This window comes from Heptranchias perlo, chromosome 5, assembly GCF_035084215.1.
Source record: "Heptranchias perlo isolate sHepPer1 chromosome 5, sHepPer1.hap1, whole genome shotgun sequence".
In the NCBI taxonomy this organism is placed as follows: domain Eukaryota; kingdom Metazoa; phylum Chordata; class Chondrichthyes; order Hexanchiformes; family Hexanchidae; genus Heptranchias; species Heptranchias perlo.
The window spans coordinates 118272705-118294622 of record NC_090329.1 but is presented as its reverse complement, the minus strand read 5'-3'; the positions used below and the strand labels follow the sequence as shown (position 1 = coordinate 118294622).

The window sequence follows — 21918 nt, the reverse complement described above, 5'->3', positions numbered from 1 at the left end:
TAGAAGATCAGCCATGATCTTGTTGAATGGCGGAGCAGGCTCGAGGGGCCGGATGGCCTACTCCTGCTCCTATTTCTTATGTTCTTATTTTCATCAAATAACAGGTACCGACTACCTTTAAGAAATTTTAAGAGACATCCTCCCTTTAAGGGATTCGGGCTCCCCCTGCTGGTGAAAAGTGCACATTTCCTTGAATCCACATGCCAGGCCTGGTTTTTAACACTGCTTGGAGGTAAGTGTTCAGGCCGGACGAATGGACCCCGCACCCATTTTCGACCTAATCGAATATAACCCCCATATTCTTTTTTTCAAAAGAAATAACTGGTGTAAGTGAAACCCTGTTAATTTCTTTTTCGGCACACACAAAAAAGGAAAGAAGCCCAATTACGAGAACTTTGAGGGAACACTTCAGGCATTTGTTCAATGGAGATAAGAACCGTAGAATTTTACGGCACAGGAGGCGGCCATTTGGCCCATTATGTCTAATGTTGGTTCTTGGATAGCACAATCCAAAACTAATCCCACTGCACCATGCTTTTCCCATAACTATCTATCTTCTGCATCATTTATTAGTCTAATTTTCCCTTATAAGATTGTTTAGTCATAGATCAGTGTTGATAACTGTGGGGTTTGAGGCAAGGCCAAACTCTTGTTCATATAAGAATCTGATATCATTTGCATTTAGCCATGTAATTCTCAGCATCCCACACTTATAATAGCCATTTTCCCCACAATCTATAGATTCTCATTCATCCATTAAAAAAAGAACAATACTATCTCAATATAACCAAACATTTGTTTAACCCTTCACTTGTATTCCAAACCCATAAAGGGATTTTCTCTGGGATGGCTAAGAAACTACAGACGCTGAAGCCTGGTCTGGTCAATCACCAGACACCACTCCCATTTCTACTGGTACCGGGCATCCGGGTAATAGTTAACATAACTTCTCTTTCTTTCACTGGAAATTTGCAGAAATGTACCTCAGTTTGAATGGTTGAAGTGTCATAAACCAACAATACTGACCCAAACTTTGTCTCTTTCATCCGCTTTTTGATAGCTGCATACATGAACGCTACTATAATAATTAATCCGACAACACAAACTATTCCAATTAGCACCATTAGGGAGTGGTCAGCTTGACTCTCATCAGCAGCAGTAGTTGAGAACGGTGAAAGGATTATCGCATCTGCAAGTAAATGAATACATGGGGAAATTAGCCTCGGATTCACATGACTAATCAATATAAGCTGTTTATATACAATTACACGACAAGTATAGAAGTTTCTTATTTCAAAAGGGGGCTCTGCTTTGAATTTTTTTTAACCTCAAACTTTTCATAAGACTGCAATGCGACAATAACGTACATTTTTCCATCACTCCTAAAGTAGGATAATATCTTTTGTGCTTTACAAGAGGGTAAGGACACCATGGAGCAGATAACAGGAAAGATTAAGGCAGGGTGAATCGAAAGCATGGCTGAAAAAGAATCAAGAAAAAGACAAAAAGTGACATTACAGAGGAGTGCCCAGGGTAAGTCAGTGTAAGTATTTAGTTTATTGGTAAGAGTCAAGTATTTAGTTTATTGGACAGAGGTCAGGTTGGTAATACAAGTGAGAACCAGGCTGAATATAGAAAGTACAGAAGAGAAGTGAAAAAGGAAATAAGAGGAGCAAAGAGAGTATGAGAATAGACTGGCAGCCAACATAAAAGGGAATCCAAAAGTTTCTATAGGCATATGAACAGTAAATGGGTAGTAAAGGTGGGGGGGTGCGATTAGGGACCAAAAAGGAGATCTACGCATGGAGGCAAAGGGCATGGCTGAGGTATTTGCATCTGTCTTTACCAAGGAAGCAGATGCTGCCAAAGTCACAGTAAAAGAGGAGGTAGTTGAGATAACGGAGAGGCTAAAATTTGATAACAAAGAGGTACTAGAAAGGCTGGCTGTATTTAAAGTAGATAAGTCACCTGGTCCGGATGGAATGCATCCGAGATTGTTGAGGGAAGTAAGGGTGGAAATTGCAGAGGTGCTGACCATAATCTTCCAATCCTCCTTAGATATCGGGGTGACGCTAGAGGACTGCACTTGTTGCACCCTTGTTCAAAAAAGGATGTAAGGATAAACCGGCAACTACAGGCCAGTTGGTTTAACCTCGGTGGTAGGGAAGCTTTTAGAAATAATAATCCGGGACAAAATTAATCGTCGCTTGGACGAGTGTGGATTAATAAAGGAAAGCCTGCACGGATTTGTTAAAGGCAAATCGTGTTTAACTAACTTGATTGAGTTTTTTGAAGAGGTAACAAGAGAGGGTTGATGAGGGCAATGCGGTTGATGTTGTATATATGGACTTTCAAAAGGCATTTGATAAAGTGCCACATAATTGGCTTGTCAGCAAAATTGAAGCCCAAAGAATAAATGGGGCAGTGGCAGCATGGTTACGAAATTGGCTAAGTGACAGGAAAGAGAGAGTAGTGGTGAACTGTTGTTTATCGGGCTGGAGGAAGGTATACAGTGGTGTTCCCCAGGGGTCGGTACAAGGACCACTGCTTTTTTTCATATATATTAATGACTTGGACTTGGGTGTAGAGGGTACAATGTCAAAATTTGCAGATGACACAAAACTTGGAAGTGTAGTGAACAGTGAGGAGGATTGTGATAGACTCCAAGAGGATATAGACAGGCTGGTGGAATGGGTGGACACATGGCAGATGAAATTTAACGCAGAAAAATGCGAAGTGATACATTTCTGTAGGAAGAACGAGGAGAGGCAATATAAACTAGAGGGCACAATTCTAAAAGGGGTACAGGAACAGAGATATCTGGTGGTATATGTGCACAAATCAGTGAAAGTGGCAGGGCAAGTTGAGAAAGCAGTTAAAAAAGCATATGGGATATTGGGCTTTATAAATAGAGGTTTAGAGTACAAAAGCAAGGAAGTCATGATGAACCTTTATAAAACATTGGTTCAACCACAACTGGAGTATTGTGTCTAGTTCTGGGCATTCTGGGAAAGCCTTAGAGAGGGTGCAGAAAAGATTTACTAGAATGATTCCAGGGATCAGAGACTTTAGTTACGTGGATAGACTGGAGAAGCTGGGGTTGTTCTCCTTGGAACAGAGAAGGTTGCGAGGAGATTTGAAGAGGTATTCAAAATCCTGAGGGGTCTAGACAGAGTAGATAGATGGACACTGCTCCCATTGGCGGAAGGGTCAAGAACCAGAGGACGTAGATTTAAGGTGATTGGCAAAAGAACCAAAGGTGACATGGGGAAAAACTTTTTTTTTTTTTTTACACAGCGTGTGGTTAGGATCTGGAATGCACTGCTCGAGGAGGTGGTGGAGGCAGATTGAATCATGGCCTTCAAAAGGGAACTGGATAAGTACTTGAAAGGAAAAAGTTTTCAGGCCTACGGGGATAGGACGGGGGAGTGGGACGAGCTGGATTGCTCTTGCTTAAAGCCGGCATGGACTCGATAGGCCGAATGGCCTCCTTCCATGCTTTAACCTTTCTATGATTCTATTCTAAAGGAGGAGAGAAAGCAGGGAACTATAGGCCAGTTAGCCTGACATCAGTACTGGAGAAAATGCTAGAGTCTATTATCAAGGACGTAGTAACCAAGCACTTAGAAAATCATAATATGATTAGGCAGAGTCAACACGGTTTTATGAAAGGGAAATAGTGTTTGACAAATCTATCAAGAGTTTTCTGAGGGTGTAACTAGCAGGGTAGATAAGGGGGAACCCGTGGATGTAGTATATTTGGATTTTCAAAAGGCATTTGATAAGGTGCCACACAAGAGGTTGTTACACAAGATTAGGGCTCATGGGATTGGGGATAATATATTAGTGTGGATTGAGGATTGGTTGATGGACAGAAAACAGAATAGGAATAAACGGGTCATTTTCGGGTTGGCAGGTTGTAACTAGTGGGGTGCCACAAGGATCAGTGCTTGGGCCTCAGCTGTTTACAATCTATATCAATGGCTGAGATGAGGGGACTGAGTGTAACGTATCCAAATTTGCTGACGATGCAAAGCTAGGTGGGAAAATAAGTTGTGAGGAGGACGCAAAGAAGCAACAAATGGATATAGACAGGTTAAGTGATTGGGCAAGAAGGTGGCAGACTAAGTATAATGTGGAGAAATGTGAAATTATCCACTTTGGTAGAAAGATCAGAAAAGCAGTATATATTTTTTTTAGAAGCTGAGAAACTAGTAAATGTTGGTATTCAAAGGGATTTGGATGTCCTTGTACATGAATCACAGAAAGTTAACATGCAGGTACAGCAACCGATTAGGAAAGCAAATGGTATGTTAGCCTTTATTGCAAGGGGTAGAAGTGTACGGAGGTCTTGCTGCAATTATATAGGGCTTTGGTAAGATCACACCTGGAGTACTGTGTACAGTTTTGGACTCCTTACCTAAGGAAAGATATACTTGCCTGAGGGAGGGTGCAATGAAGATTGCTTCCTGGGAAGAGTGGGTTGTCCTATATGGAGAGATTGACTAGAATGAGCCTATATTCTCTGGAGTTTAGAAGAATCAGAGATGATCTTATTGCAACATGTAAAATTCTTGAAGGGCTTGACAGGGTAGATGCTGAGAGGTTGTTTCCCTAGGCAGGAGAGTCGAGAACTGGGGGTCATTGTCTCAGGACCATTTAGGACTGAGATGAGGAAACATTTCTTCACTCAGAGGATTGTGAATCTTTGGAATTCTCTACCCAGGAACGCTGTGGATGCTCAGTCGTTCAGTATATTCAAGACTGAAATAGATAGATTTTTGGACTCTAGGGGAATCAAGGGATATGGGGATAGGGCTGGAAAGTGGAGTTGAGGTCGAAGATCAGCCATGATCTTATTGAATGGCAGAGCAGGCTCGAGGGGCCGTATGGCCTACTCCTGTATCTATTTTGTATGTTGAAGGGACGAGTTTTAAAGAGGCTTTTGAGGACAGAGGTAGCAAGGCATATCATAGAATGATTCCGTTTTCAAAAAATATGGCACAGATATTGCTGTAATAGCTGAGAGGAGTAATATTAGAAACCAGTGCCAACCAGGAAGGCACTGAAGTTTGGACCTGGGTGTCAGGGCACAAATCACAATGTTGAAAACAAACCCAGTCTAGCTCAGTTTCTCAGCAGAGTTCCAGAGATTGGCATATCGCTACCAGAAGAGACTAGACTGCAGTTCGCCAGTACTTTAATTCTAGATTCACTTGATGGAATAGTGAATGACCTTGATTTGGGGCCACTCTGCAGATTTGGAGTATTCAATAAAAATAAATCAGATCTGTGGGTTCTGAGCTTAACACAGCCTTTCCAACAGAACTATCTTCTGAAGCACCTGAATCTATCCAGGTTGTCCTACCCGGTACCCTACGACCAGACCGCTTTCTTGAACCCAGGCGATTTCCAGTGAGAATCCCAGTGAGCTGTACATTGGCTCAGCACCTCTCATCCCTTTGACGGTGTTGATGCCTTTGAGAATGCAAATATCTCTCAAGACACTCCAGGCTTGCAGTTATTACTGACTGAACCAAATGTGCAGCAGCACAGATGATCTCCCATTCCTCTTCAGTCATATTGCCAAAATCATCCCCTTCAGGCATCCCTTCCACGGCCCAAAATCCAATGGACTCACTGACCCACATCTTGATTTTTATTATCCTCCATTCTTCCTAGTTGCATCTGGGACACACACCATTCTCCCAGGCAAGAAGTTGGATGAGCACTTGTGAACCTCACCATTCTTGCACTAGATGGGAAGTGGTGGTGGGGGGGTGGGGTGGAGATGTCTGAGACCACCACAAGGAGATTGCTGTAGGGGAGTATCCATGTCCTGCTCGCGACTTTCCTACACAGCCATGCCAAGCATGGGAACTTCACTCTGTGGCAGAATCATGGATGAAACTACAACCTACAGTTCCAACACACCAGATTGGTGCTTCATTCATGTGCCATCTTTAAGAAGCAGGTTTTAAAAATTGCGCAAGGACACAACTCTCAGATTCTGAACTGCCCGAACGAGGGTGTTGAGTTAACAGCTTGATCAGGCAGGCCAAAATTCTGTACTCTTGCGAAAATTAGCAAAGGCGACGTGAGTAAAAGGTCATGTCTTGTTTGTGTTCTCTTTCACTTAAAATTAGTGAACAAAATTCCTGCCTTCAAGAACAAAAATGTAATTGAATTTTTTGATGTTTATATTTGATGTTTTGTCAGTTAAAACTGCTTAATGCAAACATTCAAAAAAAAAATCACCATTTTGCCCGACTGTTCGCATCAACATTTTGCACAATACAAAGCAATAAATTACCATTGCTTGCAACAAACACTTGTGCTGGATCACTGTAAGGCCCATTTCCAGTGCTCGTATATGCTGCCACTTGCACCTTGTATGTAACGTTTACTGCCACAACAGCAATACTGCTTCGGTCAATTTTCCGATTGCCACTCAGCTTAACTAAATTTATAGCCTGGAAAGGAGAAAAGACAAATAAAAATGGCTTAATAATAACGAGTAATTACTGTGCATTGAGAGATTTACAATGAGATGACCCTAAAGCTTCTTAAGGACTTATAACAGGGTATCCAAACTTCTGACTACCCACTATCCAGTCTGTGAAGGCACATCCTGGACAGATGCAAAATACATCATAAAATACGTCATAAGATAGGTTCAGATAAAGAAGGCCCTTTGATCTCCTTCTTTCAAAATACCAAACTCCTATCTTCTTCCTATTACAACTTTAACATTTCATCCAAAGGAAGGCATCTCTGACAATGCAGCCTCAGTAATGTGCTAGAGCATCAGACTAGATTATGTGCTGAACCCCCAGTATACGACTCAAATCCAAAGCCTTCTGCCGCAAAGGCCAAAGTTTGGGCACAAATGGCCAGAGCACCAACTGAGCCAAGCTAACGCTACAAAGCAAAGCTAAAACAAGTAACACGTTGGATTAGCACCTGAAGTTTTTTCCAGAGCAGAGAGAGGGGGCTCCTGAACTTCTAAGTTACCTGTATCTTGTGCATTGGACAAGTAAGACAGTTCTAAGTGTTTCCTATCACACAAAACCTCAACAGTATTACTCCAATTCCTAATACCTCTCTCGCTCTCCCCCCACACTGTCACCTGCATATCATCAGAACAGTTAAAGTGATATATAAGAACATAAGAAATAGGAGCAGGAGTAAGCCGCTCGAGCCTGCTCCGCCATTCAATAAGATCATGGCTGATCATCTACCTCAACTCCACTTACCCGCACCACGAGAGGTGCTGACCCACTGTACAGCACACTGGGATTCTCACTGGAAATCGCCTGGATTCAAGAAAGCAGTCTGGTCATATGGTTGGACAACCTGAATAGATTCAGATACTCCAGAAGATAGTTCTGTTGGAAAGGTTATGTAAAGCTCAGAACCCACAGATCTGATTTATTTTTATTGAATACTCCAAATCTGCAGAGTGGCCCCAAATCAAGGTCATTCACTATTCCATCAAGTGAATCTAGAATTAAAGTACTGGCGAACTACAGTCTAGTCTCTTCTGGCAGAGATATGCCAATCTCTGGAACTCTGCTGAGAAACTGAGCTAGACTGGGTTTGTTTTCAACATTGTGATTTGTGCCCTGACACCCAGGTCCAAACTTCAGTGCCTTCCTGGTTGGCACTGGTTTCTAATGCTGCTCCTCTCGGCTATTACAGCAATATCTGTGCCATATTTTTTGAAAACGGAATCATTCTATGATATGCCTTGCTACCTCTGTCCTCCAAAAGCCTCTTTAAAACTTATCTCTTCAACATAAGAAATAGGAGCAGGAGTAGGCCATACAGCCCTTCAAGCCTGCTCTGCCATTCAATCCGATCATGGCTAATCTTCTACCTCAACTCCACTTTCCCCACCCTATCCCTTGATTCCCTTAGTGTCCAAAAATCTATTACTCTCAGTCTTGAATATACTGAACGACTGAGCATCCACAGAGCTCCCGGGTAGAGAATTCCAAAGATTCACAACCCTCTGAGTGAAGAAACTTTTCCTCATCTCGGTCCTAAATGGCCGACACCTTATCTTGAGACAATGACCCCCAGTTCCAGACTCACCAACCAGGAGAAACAACCTCTCAGCATCTATCCTGTCAAGATCTCTAAGAATTTTATATGTTTCATTGAGATCACCTCTCATTCTTCTAAATTCCAGAGAATATAGGCCCATTCTATTCAATCTCTCCTCATACAACAACCCTCTCATCCCAGGAATCAATCTAGTGATGAGGTAAGGAGGCCAAAACTGTATACAGTACTCCAGGTGTGGTCTCACCAGAGCCCTATATAACTACAGCAAGACCTCCTTACTCTCATACTCCACTCCCCTGCAATAAAGGCTAACATACCATTCGCCTTCCCAATTGCTTGCTGCATCTGCATGTTAACTTTTTGTGATTCGTGTACAAGGACACCCAAATCCCTCTGACTACCAACATTGCTTAGTCTCTCATCTTTTAAAAAATATTCTGTTTTTCTATTCTTCCTACCAAAGTGGATAATTTCACATTTCCCCACACTATACTCCATCTGCCACCTTCTCACCCACTCAGTTAACCTGTTGATAGCCTTTTGCAGTCTCTTTGTATCCTCCTCACAGCTCACTCTCCCACCTAGTTTTGTATCATCAGCAAACTTGCATCCACTATCTCTGCAGACATCTCCTTTAAAAGCCTAGGATGTAGGCCATCAGGTCCAGGGGATATATCGGCTTTTAGTCCCATTAATTTCCCTAGTACTTTTTCTTTACTAATCTTAATTACTTTAAGTTCCTCACTCTCATTAGTCCCTTGGTTCCCTACTATTTCCAGTATGCTTTTTGTGCCTTCTTCTGTGAAGACAGATGTAAAATATTTGTTTAACATCTCTGACATTCCTTTATTCCTCATTATAATTCCTCCTATTTTTTTTTTATTCGATCAAGGGATGTGGGCGTCGCTGGCGAGGCCGGCATTAATTGCCCATCCCTAATTGCCCTTGAGAAGGTGGTGGTGAGCCACCTTCTTGAACCGCTGCAGTCCGTGTGGTGAAGGTTCTCCCACAGTGCTGTTAGGAAGGGAGTTCCAGGATTTTGACCCAGCGACAATGAAGGAACGGCGATATATTTCCAAGTCGGGATTGTGTGTGACTTGGAGGGGAGCGTGCAGGTGGTGTTGTTCCCATGTGCTTGCTGCCCTTGTCCTTCTAGGTGGTAGTGGTCGTGGGTTTGGGAGGTGCTGTCGAAAAAGCCTTGGTGAGTTGTTGCAGTGCATCCTGTGGCTGGTACACACTGCAGCCACAGTGCGCCGGTGGTGAAGGGAGTTAATGTTTAGGGTGGTGGATGGGGTGCCAATCAAGTGGGCTGCTTTGTCCTGGATGGTGTCGAGCTTCTTGAGTGTTGTTGGAGCTGCACTCATCCAGGCAAGTGGAGAGTATTCCATCACACTCCTGACTTGTGTCTTGTAGATGGTGGAAAGGTTTTGGGGAGTCAGGAGGTGAGTCACTTGCTGCAGAATACCCAGCCTCTGACCTGCTCTTGTAGCCACAGTATTTATATGACTGGTCTAGTTAAGTTTCTGGTCAATGGTGACCCCCAGGATGTTGATGGTGGGGGATTCAGCGATGGTAATGTCATTGAATGTCAAGGGGACGTGGTTAGATTCTTTTTTGTTGGAGATGGCCAATCTGAAACTAGGGTCCTAAATCTAAACAAAGGAAACTACGAAGGTATGAGGAGTGAGTTGGCTATGATAGATTGGGAAGCTTCATTTAAAGGCATGACGGTAGATAGGCAATGGCTAACATTTAAGGAACAAATGCATGAATCGCAACAGTTATACATTCCTTTCTGGCGCAAAAACACAAGAGGAAATGTGGCCCAACCATGGCTAACAAAAGAAATTAAGGATAGTATTAGATCCAAAGAGGAGTCATATAAAGTTGCCAGAAAAAGTAGCAAGCCTGAGGATTGGGAACAGTTTAGAATTCAGCAAAAAAAAATGTAACCCCACTATTTAAAAAACAAGAGAGAAAACAGAACTACAGACCGGTTAGCCTAACATCAGTAGTAGGGAAAATACGAGAGTCCATTATAAAGGATGTGATAACAGGACATTTAGAAAATATCAACGGGATTAGACAAAGTCAACATGGATTTATGAAAGGGAAATCATGTTCAACAAACCTCCTGGAGTTTTTTTGAGGATGTAACTGGTAAATGGAATTTAACCCGGAAAAGTGCGAGTTGATGCACTTTGGAGGGACTAACAAGGCAAGGGAATACACAATGAATGGGAGGACCCTCGGCAAGACAGAGGGTCAGAGGGATCTTGGTGTGCAAGTTCACAGATCCCTGAAGGCGGCGGAACAGGTAGATAAGGTGGTAAAGACGGCATATGGGATACTTGCCTTTATTAGCCGAGGCATAGAATACAAGAGCAAGGAGGTTATGATGGAGCTGTATAAAACACTGGTTAGGCCACAGCTGGAGTACTGTGTGCAGTTCTGGTCGCCACACTACAGGAAGGATGTGATCGCTTTGGAGAGGGTGCAGAGGAGATTCACCAGGATGTTACCAGGGCTGGAGCGCTTCAGCTATGAAGAGAGACTGCGAAGATTGGGTTTGTTTTCCTTGGAGCAGAGGAGGCTGAGGGGGGACATGATTGAGGTGTACAAAATTATGAGGGGCACAGATAGGATGGATACTAAGGAGCTTTTTCCCTTCGTTGAGGGTTCTATAACAAGGGGACATAGATTCAAGGTAAAAGGCGGGAGGTTTAGAGGGGATTTGAGAAAGAACTTTTTCACCCAGAGGGTGGTTGGAGTCTGGAACTCACTGACTGAAAGGGTTGTGGAGGCAGGAACCCTCACAACATTCAAGAAGCATTTGGATGAGCACTTGAAATGCCATAGCATACAAGGCTACGGACCAAATGCTGGAATATGGGATTAGAGTAGACAGGGCTTGATGGCCGGCGCGGACACGATGGGCCGAAGGGCCTCTATCCGTGCCGTATAACTCTATGACTCTAATAGATAAGGGAAAACCAGTGGATGTGGTTTATTTGGATTTTCAGAAGACCTTCGATAAAGTCTCACATAAGAGGTTAGTGTGCAAAATTAAAGCACTAAATTCCGAGACACAAAAGGCATTAAGGGGTATGGGGAGAGAGCGGGAATATGGTAGTGAGATAGAGGATCAGCCATGGTCATACTGAATGGCGGAGCAGGCTCAAATGGCCTACTCCTGCTCCTATTTTCTATGTTTCTATGTCATTGCCTGGCACTTGTCTGGCGTGAATGTTACTTGCCACTTATCAGCCCAAGCCTGGATGTTGTCCAGGTCTTGCTGCTTGCGGGCACCGACTGCTTCATTACCTAAGGGGTTACGAATGGAACTGAGCACTGTGCAATCATCAGCGAACATCCCCATTTCTGACCTTATGATAGAGGGAAGGTCATTGGTGAAGCAGCTGAAGACGGTTGGGCCTAGGACACTGCCCTGAGGAACTCCTGCAGCAATGTCCTGGGGCTGAGATGATTGGCCTCCAACAACCACTACCATCTCTAAATCTCTAAGGGACCCAGGTTTACTTTCGCTAATCTCTTCCTTTTTACATACTTGTAGAACCTCTTACAATCTGTTTTTATATTTCTTACTAGTTTACTCTCATATTCAATTTTTCCCTTTTTATCGATTTCTTGCTCATCCTTTGCTGATTTCTAAAACCTTCCCAATCTTCAGACTTCCTACTCTTTTTGGCAATATTGTAAGCCTCTTCCTATAATCCAATACTATCCTTTACTTCTCTAGTTAGCCACGGTTGGATAACTTTTTCCGTGGAGCTTTTATTCCTCAAGGGAATATATACTCGTTGAGAATTATTTCTTTAAATGTTCTCCAATGCTTAACAACAGTCATATCTTTTAATCTAATTTCCAAATCTACCTGAGCCAACTCGTCCCTCATACCTAGGTATTTAGCTTTGTTTAAATTTGAGACCCTCGTTTCGGACTTAACTACATTACTCTCAAACTCAATATGAAATTCTATCATATTATGATCACTCTCCCCCAGAGGATCCTTAACGATAAGATTACTAATTAACCCTGTCTCATTACAAAATACTAGGTCTAAAATAGCCTAGTCCCCAGTTGGTTCCTCGACATACTGTTCTAGAAAATTGTCTCGAAGGCATTCCATGAACTCGTCCTCCAAGCTACTTTTGCCAATTTGGTTTGCCCAGCCTTTATTTATCCCTCAACCAATAGATGAACTGGTCAGTTATCTCACTGCTGTTTGTGGGGCCTTGCTGTGCACAAATTGGCTGTGACATTTGCCCAGAAAACAAACAGTGACTACACTTTAAACACTAATTCATTGGCTGTGAAGTGTTTTGGGACTTTGAGGACACAAATTTACTTCTTGTGCTTCAAAAAACAACCATCACTTATCAGAAACATCACTAACATTTTTACATTACTTTATTTTTGTTAAAGTCGGTTTAAGAGCTGCTAAAATCTATGGAGCTGGTTTCTGGATAAATATGTATGCTAAAATTCATGAGTAATTTTATGAATATCACTTTGTAAATGTGAAATAGCAGTTAGACACTATTACATTGAATTATGCAATGACTCTGCAGGCTCGTTGGCAGATTATTGAAAAGTAAAACAAACTAGTAAAGCGTGTCAAATTTAACAATCAGCTGGTGTGGAAATATATATAAAAAAATAAATAAATATACTAGTTCAAATTCCACCCCTATTGCCAGGATTCCTTGTAAGCCACTCATGGAACAGGCTTTGATTCCAAGCTTCACTTCACGGCAATGGCAGACACATGCCACATGTTTCTACGGCAGATTATCATGGCGCTTCGTAGGTAACTGTGCTCCATATTAAAACACGTGAAGGTACATACTGCGGAGGCACTCATCAATTTAGCAGCTGCATTTACTCACCACTTATCTGAGTCAGCCAAGTTGGTTTCAAAAAAGCCCACATATTTGATAACGTTATGTTGCACACAGCTGTCAATACACAGGATATTAATGGTTGCTTTTGCCTGCATAACAATCTGTGTGAAGCAATTTTAAGATATTTCAATGCGATAACGCACTATTTAAAATTCAACTGTTGAATAATTAACATAATTATATTGTTAATTACTCTGACTATAAGCTCAATGTGGGAAGGTCATATTACAAAACACACAGCTGTAGTTTGAACATAAGGAAACCAGGACATCCCAAGCAGCTTCCTAAAATGTCACTCACTGATGAGTCATCCTACTCAGTTCCACAAATAGTGGTTGACAGACAGAATACCATCGAGCTAGGTGTTAACTGAAAGTTCAACCTTTCATAACAAGCAGTAAATCGCATTATGCGCAGCGTGACATTTAGTCACACAAGTGCAAGCCTGCACAACGACATTTCAGCTGGAGATACAAAACTTATTAACCTTTCAATATGCCCGTACACAAGGCTTTCATTATATACGATTATTATTCAGTCTAAAACCTTCGCAAGACGACAATTCTGCCAGTTTTGAGTCTGGTGCGCATATTAGAATGACATAAAGCCCTGAGTCTGAAGGATTAATTCTGAGGAAAATTCATGTGTACAGCACCAGTGCAAAAGAACTTCTGACGGTTAAACTTCCGATCACTGATTCTTAAAATCAGCTTTTTTTAAAATACATGTTACAAAAGTATTCAGAAGAAAATCAGTCCATTATATTGCTCTCTTCTTAAACAACTTGGATTTAGCTTTCATAATAACCAGTAATACTGGCCCCCTCTCTTCAGTGGACTGAACATTACATAAATGAGTCAGCATCGTAAGCAGTGTCCCAAAACACAGCAGAAAAAAAATGTAGAAATTTAGGAAAGTACCGATCAACAGAAAGATATTCAAATAGATACCAAACGGGCAAAACTGCACTGTAATATTAATGAATACTTTAAAGGATTAGTGTGAAATTATTTTGCTCATTATTTTAACAAAAGAGTTAATTCCTTCACTAAAAAAAGCAGACAAAGTGTTTTCATGTGAACAAGCTAATGCGTTTGTCATTAATATCACACTGTGTGATTTCAACCTAATGCTGTTAAGATGGGATAGTTCTTTAGTTTCACGTCCACGACGTCCAGATGCTTTTGCGGAAATGAGAGTCCACAAAAGAGGCACCAATAGACTTACTGCAGTGACTCAAACGTCTTTGGACTCCCATTGTCATATGATCAGACAAGGCTGCTTTGGTTTGGTAATGAATTATAGTCCTCTGCTTTTAAATGATGGAAAGGTACGTTACAAGCTACAGATGTTAATGTTTATTTTTAAACAATGATCTTGTATATATGTTTACACTTCCTTTTAAATAAGAATGGGCAGTGACTGAATCACCAGAACTCAAAAAAGGAGTCGGCAGCTGAAGCAACAATTCCATCCTCAAAAACAAGAAAAATGGTCACTTCTTCAAACAATGGAACCTTTTCCAAATGAAAATATTATTCACCAAACCAAAATGTAATTATATGTATAATGTATGCTGCTAATGTCAGCATCACACACAGAGACACGGGATCTGGACAAGGCACATAAATGAGCAGGGATATTTCCCCAAATGTTATTTGTGACCCGTGGAAAATATTCATCACAACCACATACACTGGTATCTTATCCCATCTGGGCAGGGTCCTTGGAAAAGATTTTAAAACCATCAATTCCTGATGTAAACTGCCAGATATCAATGAACTGATCCACATAGAGTTCTGGTGCCGTTATTTTTAAAAATTCGTTCATGGGATGTGGGCTTCGCTGGCGAGGCCAGCATTTATTGCCCATCCCTAATTGCCCTCCAGAAGGTGGTGGAGATCCGCCTTCTTGAACCGCTGCAGTCCGTGTGGTGAAGGTTCTCCCACAGTGCTGTTAGGAAGGGAGTTCCAGGATTTTGACCCAGCGACAATGAAGCAACGGCGATATATTTCCAAGTCAGGATGATGTGTGACTTGAAGGGGAACATGCAGGTGGTGTTGTTCCCATGTGCCTGCTGCTCTCGTCCTTCTAGGTGGTAGAGGTCGCAGGTTTGGGAGGTGCTGTCGAAGAAGCCTTGGTGAGTTGCTGCAGTGCATCCTGTGGATGGTACACACTGCAGCCACTGTGCGCCGGTGGTGAAGGGAGTGAATGTTTAGGGGTGCCAATCAAGCAGGCTGCTTTGTCCTGGATGGTGTCGAGCTTCTTGAGTGTTGTTGGAGCTGCACTCATCCAGGCAAGTGGAGAGTATTCCATCACACTCCTGACTTGTGCCTTGTAGATGGTGGAAAGTCTTTGGGGAGTCAGGAAGTGAGTCACTTGCCACAGAATACCCAGCCTCTGACCTGCTCTTGTAGCCACAGTATTTATATGGCTGGCCCAGTTACATTTCTGGTCAATGGTGACCCCCAGGATGTTGATGGTGGGGGATTCAGCGATGGTAATGCCGTTGAATGTCAAGGGGAGGTGGTTAGACTCTCTCTTGTTGGAGATGGTCATTGCCTGGCACTTGTCTGGCGTGAATGTTACTTGCCACTTATCAGCCCAAGCCTGGATGTTGTCCAGGTCTTGCTGCACGCGGGCTCAGACTGCTTCATTATTTGAGGGGTTGCGAATGGAACTGAACACTGTGTAATCATCAGCGAACATCCCCATTTCTGACCTTATGATGGAGGGAAGGTCATTGATGAAGTAGCTGAAGATGGTTGGGCCTAGGACACTGCCTTGAGGAACTCCTGCAGCAATGTCCTGGGGCTGAGATGATTGGCCTCCAACAACCACTACCATCTTCCTTTGTGCTAGGTATGACTCCAGCCACTGGAGAGTTTTCTCCCTGATTCCTATTGACTTCAATTTTATTAGGGCTCCTTGGTGCCACACTCAGTCAAATGCTGCCTTGATGTCAAGGGCAGTCACTCTCACCTCACCTCTGGAATTTAGCTCTTTTGTTCATGTTTGGACCAAGGCTGTAATGAGGTCTGGAGCCGAGTGGTCCTGGCGAAACCCAAACTGAGCAAGGGTGAGCAAGTTATTGGTGAGTAAGTGCCACTCGATAGCACTGTCGACGACACCTTCCATCACTTTGCTGATGAAGGAGAGTAGACTGATGGGGCGGTAATTGGCTGGATTGGATTTGTCCTGCTTTTTGTGAACAGGACATATCTGGGCAATTTTCCACATTGTCGGGTAGATGCCAGTGTTGTAGCTGTACTGGAACAGCTTGGCTAGAGGCGCAGCTAGTTCTGGAGCACAGGTCTTCAGCACGACAGCCGGGATGTTGTCGGGGCCCATTGCCTTGGCTGTATCCAGTGCACTCAGCCATTTCTTGATATCATGTGGAGTGAGTTGAATTGGCTGAAGATTGTCTTCTGTGATGGTGGGGATATCGGGAGGAGGCCGAGATGGATCATCCGCTTGGCACTTCTGGCTGAAGATGGTTGCAAACGCTTCAGCCTTGTCTTTTGCACTCACGTGCTGGACTCCGCCATCATTGAGCATGGGGATGTTTACAGAGCCTCCTCCTCCCGTTAGTTGTTTAATTGTCCACCACCATTCACGACTGGATGTGGCAGGACTGCAGAGCTTTGATCTGATCCGTTGGTTGTGATGAACTGGATTCTTTCCCTCAGTCTGGTTCAGCAAAAACTGAGTCAAATACACCACTAAAGTTCAACACAACTTTAATAGCAGGGTTCTTAGTCTGCAGCATTGATTTGGAATCCTGTTAGAGTCCCTCTATGCTGGCAAAGCAAGACAAAGAACATACAGAAAATACACACGTTTATACAGATCAATAGGGGTTGGAACATTGCTAACATGAGGTTCAACACCAATCATAAGCCGGGCATAGGTTGGCCATGAGGGGTTACCTAACTGCAGGCCAATCATGGACAATACAGTTAGCTGATCACGCCGCAATGACAGACATAGATGGATGTCCCCTCATCTTCCAGCTTGGAATGTTTCCCCTAATCATCCCCATCCTTATCTGCTAACCTGGAATGTCTCTGGCCTCACTCAGCTCATTATTTTCTATTGATCAACCAGCTGTGCAGAAACACCCACACCAAACTCCCGACTCCCTAATGTTGCCATGCCAATGATGAGCATAAGCAGGCCCCAACACCTAACGAGTTACTCACATCACTATTAGCCTTGAAGGGGCCCATTGTCCTAACCTAAGCAGCTTCTAATTAACCCTTGCTTGTCATTCTTACTACTTTTCTACTTTGCCACTTAGGCATTTGTACTTTACTTACTTTACTGGACACCGACCACGTATGGGGACACTGACCATGTAGGGATTCTCAGTTGTGCAATTGCTTAGCTCTGTCTATAGCATGTTGCTTCCGCTGTTTAGCATGCATGTAATCCTGAGTTGTAGCTTCACCAAGTTGGCATCTCATTTTTAGGTACGCCTGGTGCTGCTCCTGGCATGCTCTTCTACACTCCTCATTGAACCTGGGTTGATCCCCTGGCTTGTTGGTAATGGTAGAGTGAGGAATATGCCAGGCCATGAGGTTACAGATCTCAACACAAGGACGAGCACAGGCCATTTGGCCAAATGAAGCTCATCTAGGTTTGATTATAGTCTAGGTGCAGAGGCATCAGAACTGTTGCTTTTGGGGCACTGTGCCTTGCATTAAGCTGACCTTGTGATATAACGCAAAATCAGCTCATTATAATGAAAATGCGGCATTCCCACTAAACAATGCATAACATACTGAGAGATTGCAGGGACCGGGCGGGTGGCGGGGGGTGCAGAATTTGCAGCATCAGTAGCTCTTGAAACCTGCTGGTCGCCCTTCAAAGGGAAATAGCAAAAGCAAGGTAAAGGAGCAGAACACCAGCATTCCATCGGAAGTAGATGACACATACCATACACTTTTACTAAGGGGGAGCACTGGGACAAGGCACACTGAACACATCGGCACTGCACACTGCCTGTAATACAAATAATATAATGCAAAATGTGTGCCAATACTTTTTTTTTGCTATGAGGCAGCTTAAAGCAAATGAGAGAAATGTTATATTCAATGGTCTTTAAGTATGGCAGGAGCCAGTGGAGGCAATGCTGCAGTTGGCACTGATATTGGGCACATGTGCAGATGTGCTGTTATTATGCATCCTGTACGTTGGGCCCCGAGAAGGCCTTCAGCACCAATGGTCCATAATACTGGCACATGCAACCAAAGTGCAGCAGAGCTATGGGCAACCAATAGTACATTATCGGCCTCATCATTGAAGTATTCAGCCTCATTTGGATCTCAATGAGATTTTTTGCTGCTACGACTCACATGGGAGATTGTTCCAAACCTTTATCACTCAGTAAAAAAATCCTTCCTGAAATAATTGTTAAAAGTTATTTCTCACAAATTTGAATTTATATCCTCTGGTCCTACTTTACTGGCTCAATCTGAAGTAAAATTCTGGTTATGCTATCTATACTATTTGGCATTTTACAGGAATGGTGTGATGCAGGAGATCCCGACGACTTTTCTCGCACAGCCACCTAAAATTTGATATTTGCATAGATTTTCTACTTCATGGAATCATAGAATCTTACAGCACAGGAGGCCATTCGGCCCATCATGCCTGTGTCGGCTTTTTGAAAGAGCAGTCCAATTTAGTCCCACACCCCAGCTTTATCCCCATAACCCTGCAAATTAGTCCACTTCAATTTCGTGTCCAATTCCCTATTGAAAGTTCCTATGGAATCTGCTTCCACCACCCTTTCAGGTAGTGCATTCCAGATCTAAACAATCCTGTGTGAAAATATTTCTCCTCATGTCCCCTCTAGTTCTTTTGCCAATTATTTTAAATGTATGACCTCTGGTTACTGACCCATTTGCCAGTGGAGACAGTTTCTCCCTACTTGCTCTATCAAAACCACTCATAACTTTGAATATCTCTATTGGATCTTCCCTTAATCGTCTCTGCTCTAAGGAGAACAATCTCAGCTTCTCCAATCTCTCCACATAAATAAAGTCCCTCATCCCTGGTACCATCCTGGTAAACCACCTCTGTACCCTCTCCAAGGCCTTGACTTCCCTCCTATAGTGTGGAGCCCAGATTTATACACAATACTCCAACTGATTTGTAAAAGTTTAGCATGACTTCCTTGTTTTTGTATTCAATACCCCTATTTACAAAGCCAAGTATCCCATACATTTTCTTAACCACCTTATCAACTTGCCCTGCCATCTTCAAAGATTTGTGAATATGTATCCCCAGGTCCCTCTGCTCTTGCACCTCCCTTAAAATAGAACCATTTAGATTATACTGCCTCTCCATGTTGTTCCTCCCAAAGTGCATCACTTCATACTTACCCACATTAAATTGCATCTTCCATAGGTCTGTCCATTTCACCAGCCTATCCAAGTCTTTTTGAAGTCTGCTACTATCCTCCTCACTATTTAATAGGTTGCCAAGTTTTGTATCATCCGCAAACTTCGAAATTGTACTCCCTATACCCGAATCCAGATCATTTATGTGTAACAAAAAAGCAATGGTCCTAATACCGATCCCTGGGGGACCCCATTGCATACTTCTCTCCGATCAGAAAAACATCCATTCACCACTACTCTCTGCCTCCTAGTCCTTAGCCAATTACATACCCAAGTTACCACCATCCCTTTAATCCCATGTGCTTCTATTTTCCCAATAAGTCAGTTATGTGGGACTTTATCAAACATCTTTTGGAAGTCCATATATACAACATCTGCTGCACTTCATCAACCCTCTCTGTTACTTCAAAGAACTCAATCAGGTTAGTCAGACACAATGTGCCTTTAACAAATCTGTGCTGACTGTCCCTTATTAACCCATGTTTCTCCAAGTGAGAATTAAATTTGTCCTTGACAATGAACTCCAGTAGTTTTCCCACCACTGACATTGAACTGATTGGCCTGTGGTCACCAGGTTTATCCCTCACCCCTCACCCCTTTTTTGATCAAGGGTTTACTATTTGCAATCCTCGAGTCCTCTGACACTACTCCCATATCCAAGGAGGAATGAAAGATTGTGGTCAGAGCTTCTGCTATCTCCACCCTTGCTTCCCTCAGCAATCTAGGATGCATCCCATCGGGACAGGGTGACTTGTTAACTTTGAATGTTGCCAACCTATTCAGCACCTCCTTTCTATCTATTTTTTATCGTATCCAATATCTCTATTCCCCTCTCCTCCACTGCGTCATTAACTTCATCCTCTTCTATTGTGAAGTCAGATACAAAGTACTCATTCAATATCTCAGTCATGCCCTCTGCCTCCACAAGAAGATTTCCTTTTTTGTCCCTAATCCTTTAACCATCCTTTTACATATTTATAGAAGATTTTTGGGTTCCCTTTTATGTTACCTGCTAATCTTTTCTCATAATCTCATACTCTGACTTTGCCCTTCTTACATTATTTTTCTATTTCCCTCTGCTCTCTCTGTTTTCTGCTTGGTTTTCTACAGTATTCTGTGGCTAACATTAGTCATAAACCTCCTTTTTCTGTTTTATTTTAACCTCTATTTCTTTTGTCATCCAGGGAGCTCTAGCTTTGGATGCCCTATCTTTCCTCCATATGGGAATATTCTTGATTTGTACCAGAACTATCTCCGCCTTGAAGACCTGCCACTGCTCATGTTTACTGTTGTCTTGATTCCAATCCACCTGTGCTAGATCCCTTCTCAAATCACTGAAATTGTCTCTCTTCCAGTTTTCACCTTTGATATTTCTTTGTTCCCTTCCGTAACTACTATAAACCTAATTATATTATAACCACAGATGTTCTCCCACTGAAACACACACTATTTGCCTATTTCATTCCCTAGAACTAGATCCAGCACTGCTTCCTTCCTCGTTGGGCTAGAAACATACTGATTAAGAAAGTTCTCCTGTACACATTTTAGGAATTCATCACCCTCCATGCCTTTTTCTTACTGTTTTTTCCCCAGTCTATATTAGGATAATTGAAGTCCCCTACTATTACTGCTCTACTAATTTTACATTTATCTGAAATTTGCCTAAGATTTGCTCCTCCTCACTATTTAGGGGTCTATAGTGAACACCCAGCAATGTAACAGCTCATTTTCTGTTCCTTAACTCTAATCAAATAGATTCAGTCTTTGAACCCTCCAGTATATCGTCTCTCTGTGGAGCTGTAATATTATCCTTGATCAATACTGTAACCACTGCACCCCCCCCTCCCCCTTACTCCTTTCTTTATTCCTCCCCTATCCCTCCTGAATACATTGTAGCCAGGAATATTTAGTTCCGGCCCATGTTTACACCAGGTCTACATTATAGCCATTATATCATAACCCCATGTTGCAACTTGTGCTTGCAGCTCCTCAACCTTACTTGTAACTCTGCTCACATTAACACACATGCATTCCAACACTATGCTAGTCTGCTTTGCTTTTTTCCTCCATCTAATTCCTGATCCTTCTACACTTTTCTTTATTTTGTTGCTATTTGTCCCTCCCAGTTTTCGATGCACCTTGTTTCTCCTCTCTGCTGCTACCTCCTGGTTCCCCTTCTCCTGCCAAATTAGTTTAAACCCTCTCCCACAGCACTAGTTAACCTCCCCGTGAGGGCATTGATCCCGGCCCTGTTCAGGTGCTGCTTGTACAGGTCCCCTCCTGCCCCAGAACTGGTCCCAATGCCACAAGCCCTCCCACCTGCACCACTTCTCCAGCCACGCATCCACCGACACTATCTTCCTGTTTCTGTACTCACCAGCACAAAGCACTGGGAGCAATCCAGAGATTACCACCTTTGAGGTCCTGTTCTTTCATCTTTTTCCTAGCTCCTGAAACTCTGCCTGTAGGACCTCAACCTTTTTCGTACTTATATCATTGGTTTCAACATGCATCAC

At 42.8% G+C, this 21918-nt stretch overlaps 1 protein-coding gene across 1 annotated transcript in view; it reads right to left on the bottom strand.

The window, feature by feature from the left end:
• mertka (c-mer proto-oncogene tyrosine kinase a) overlaps positions 1 to 21918 on the bottom strand; it is a 150260-nt gene that overhangs the window by 29390 nt on the left and 98952 nt on the right. Inside the window, exons 9-10 of the mRNA XM_067985306.1 lie at positions 6314 to 6473; positions 920 to 1189 (exon numbers count right to left, since the gene is read on the bottom strand). Of these exons, the coding sequence (XP_067841407.1) occupies positions 920 to 1189; positions 6314 to 6473 (430 nt within the window). The remainder of the gene's footprint in view (positions 1 to 919; positions 1190 to 6313; positions 6474 to 21918) is intronic.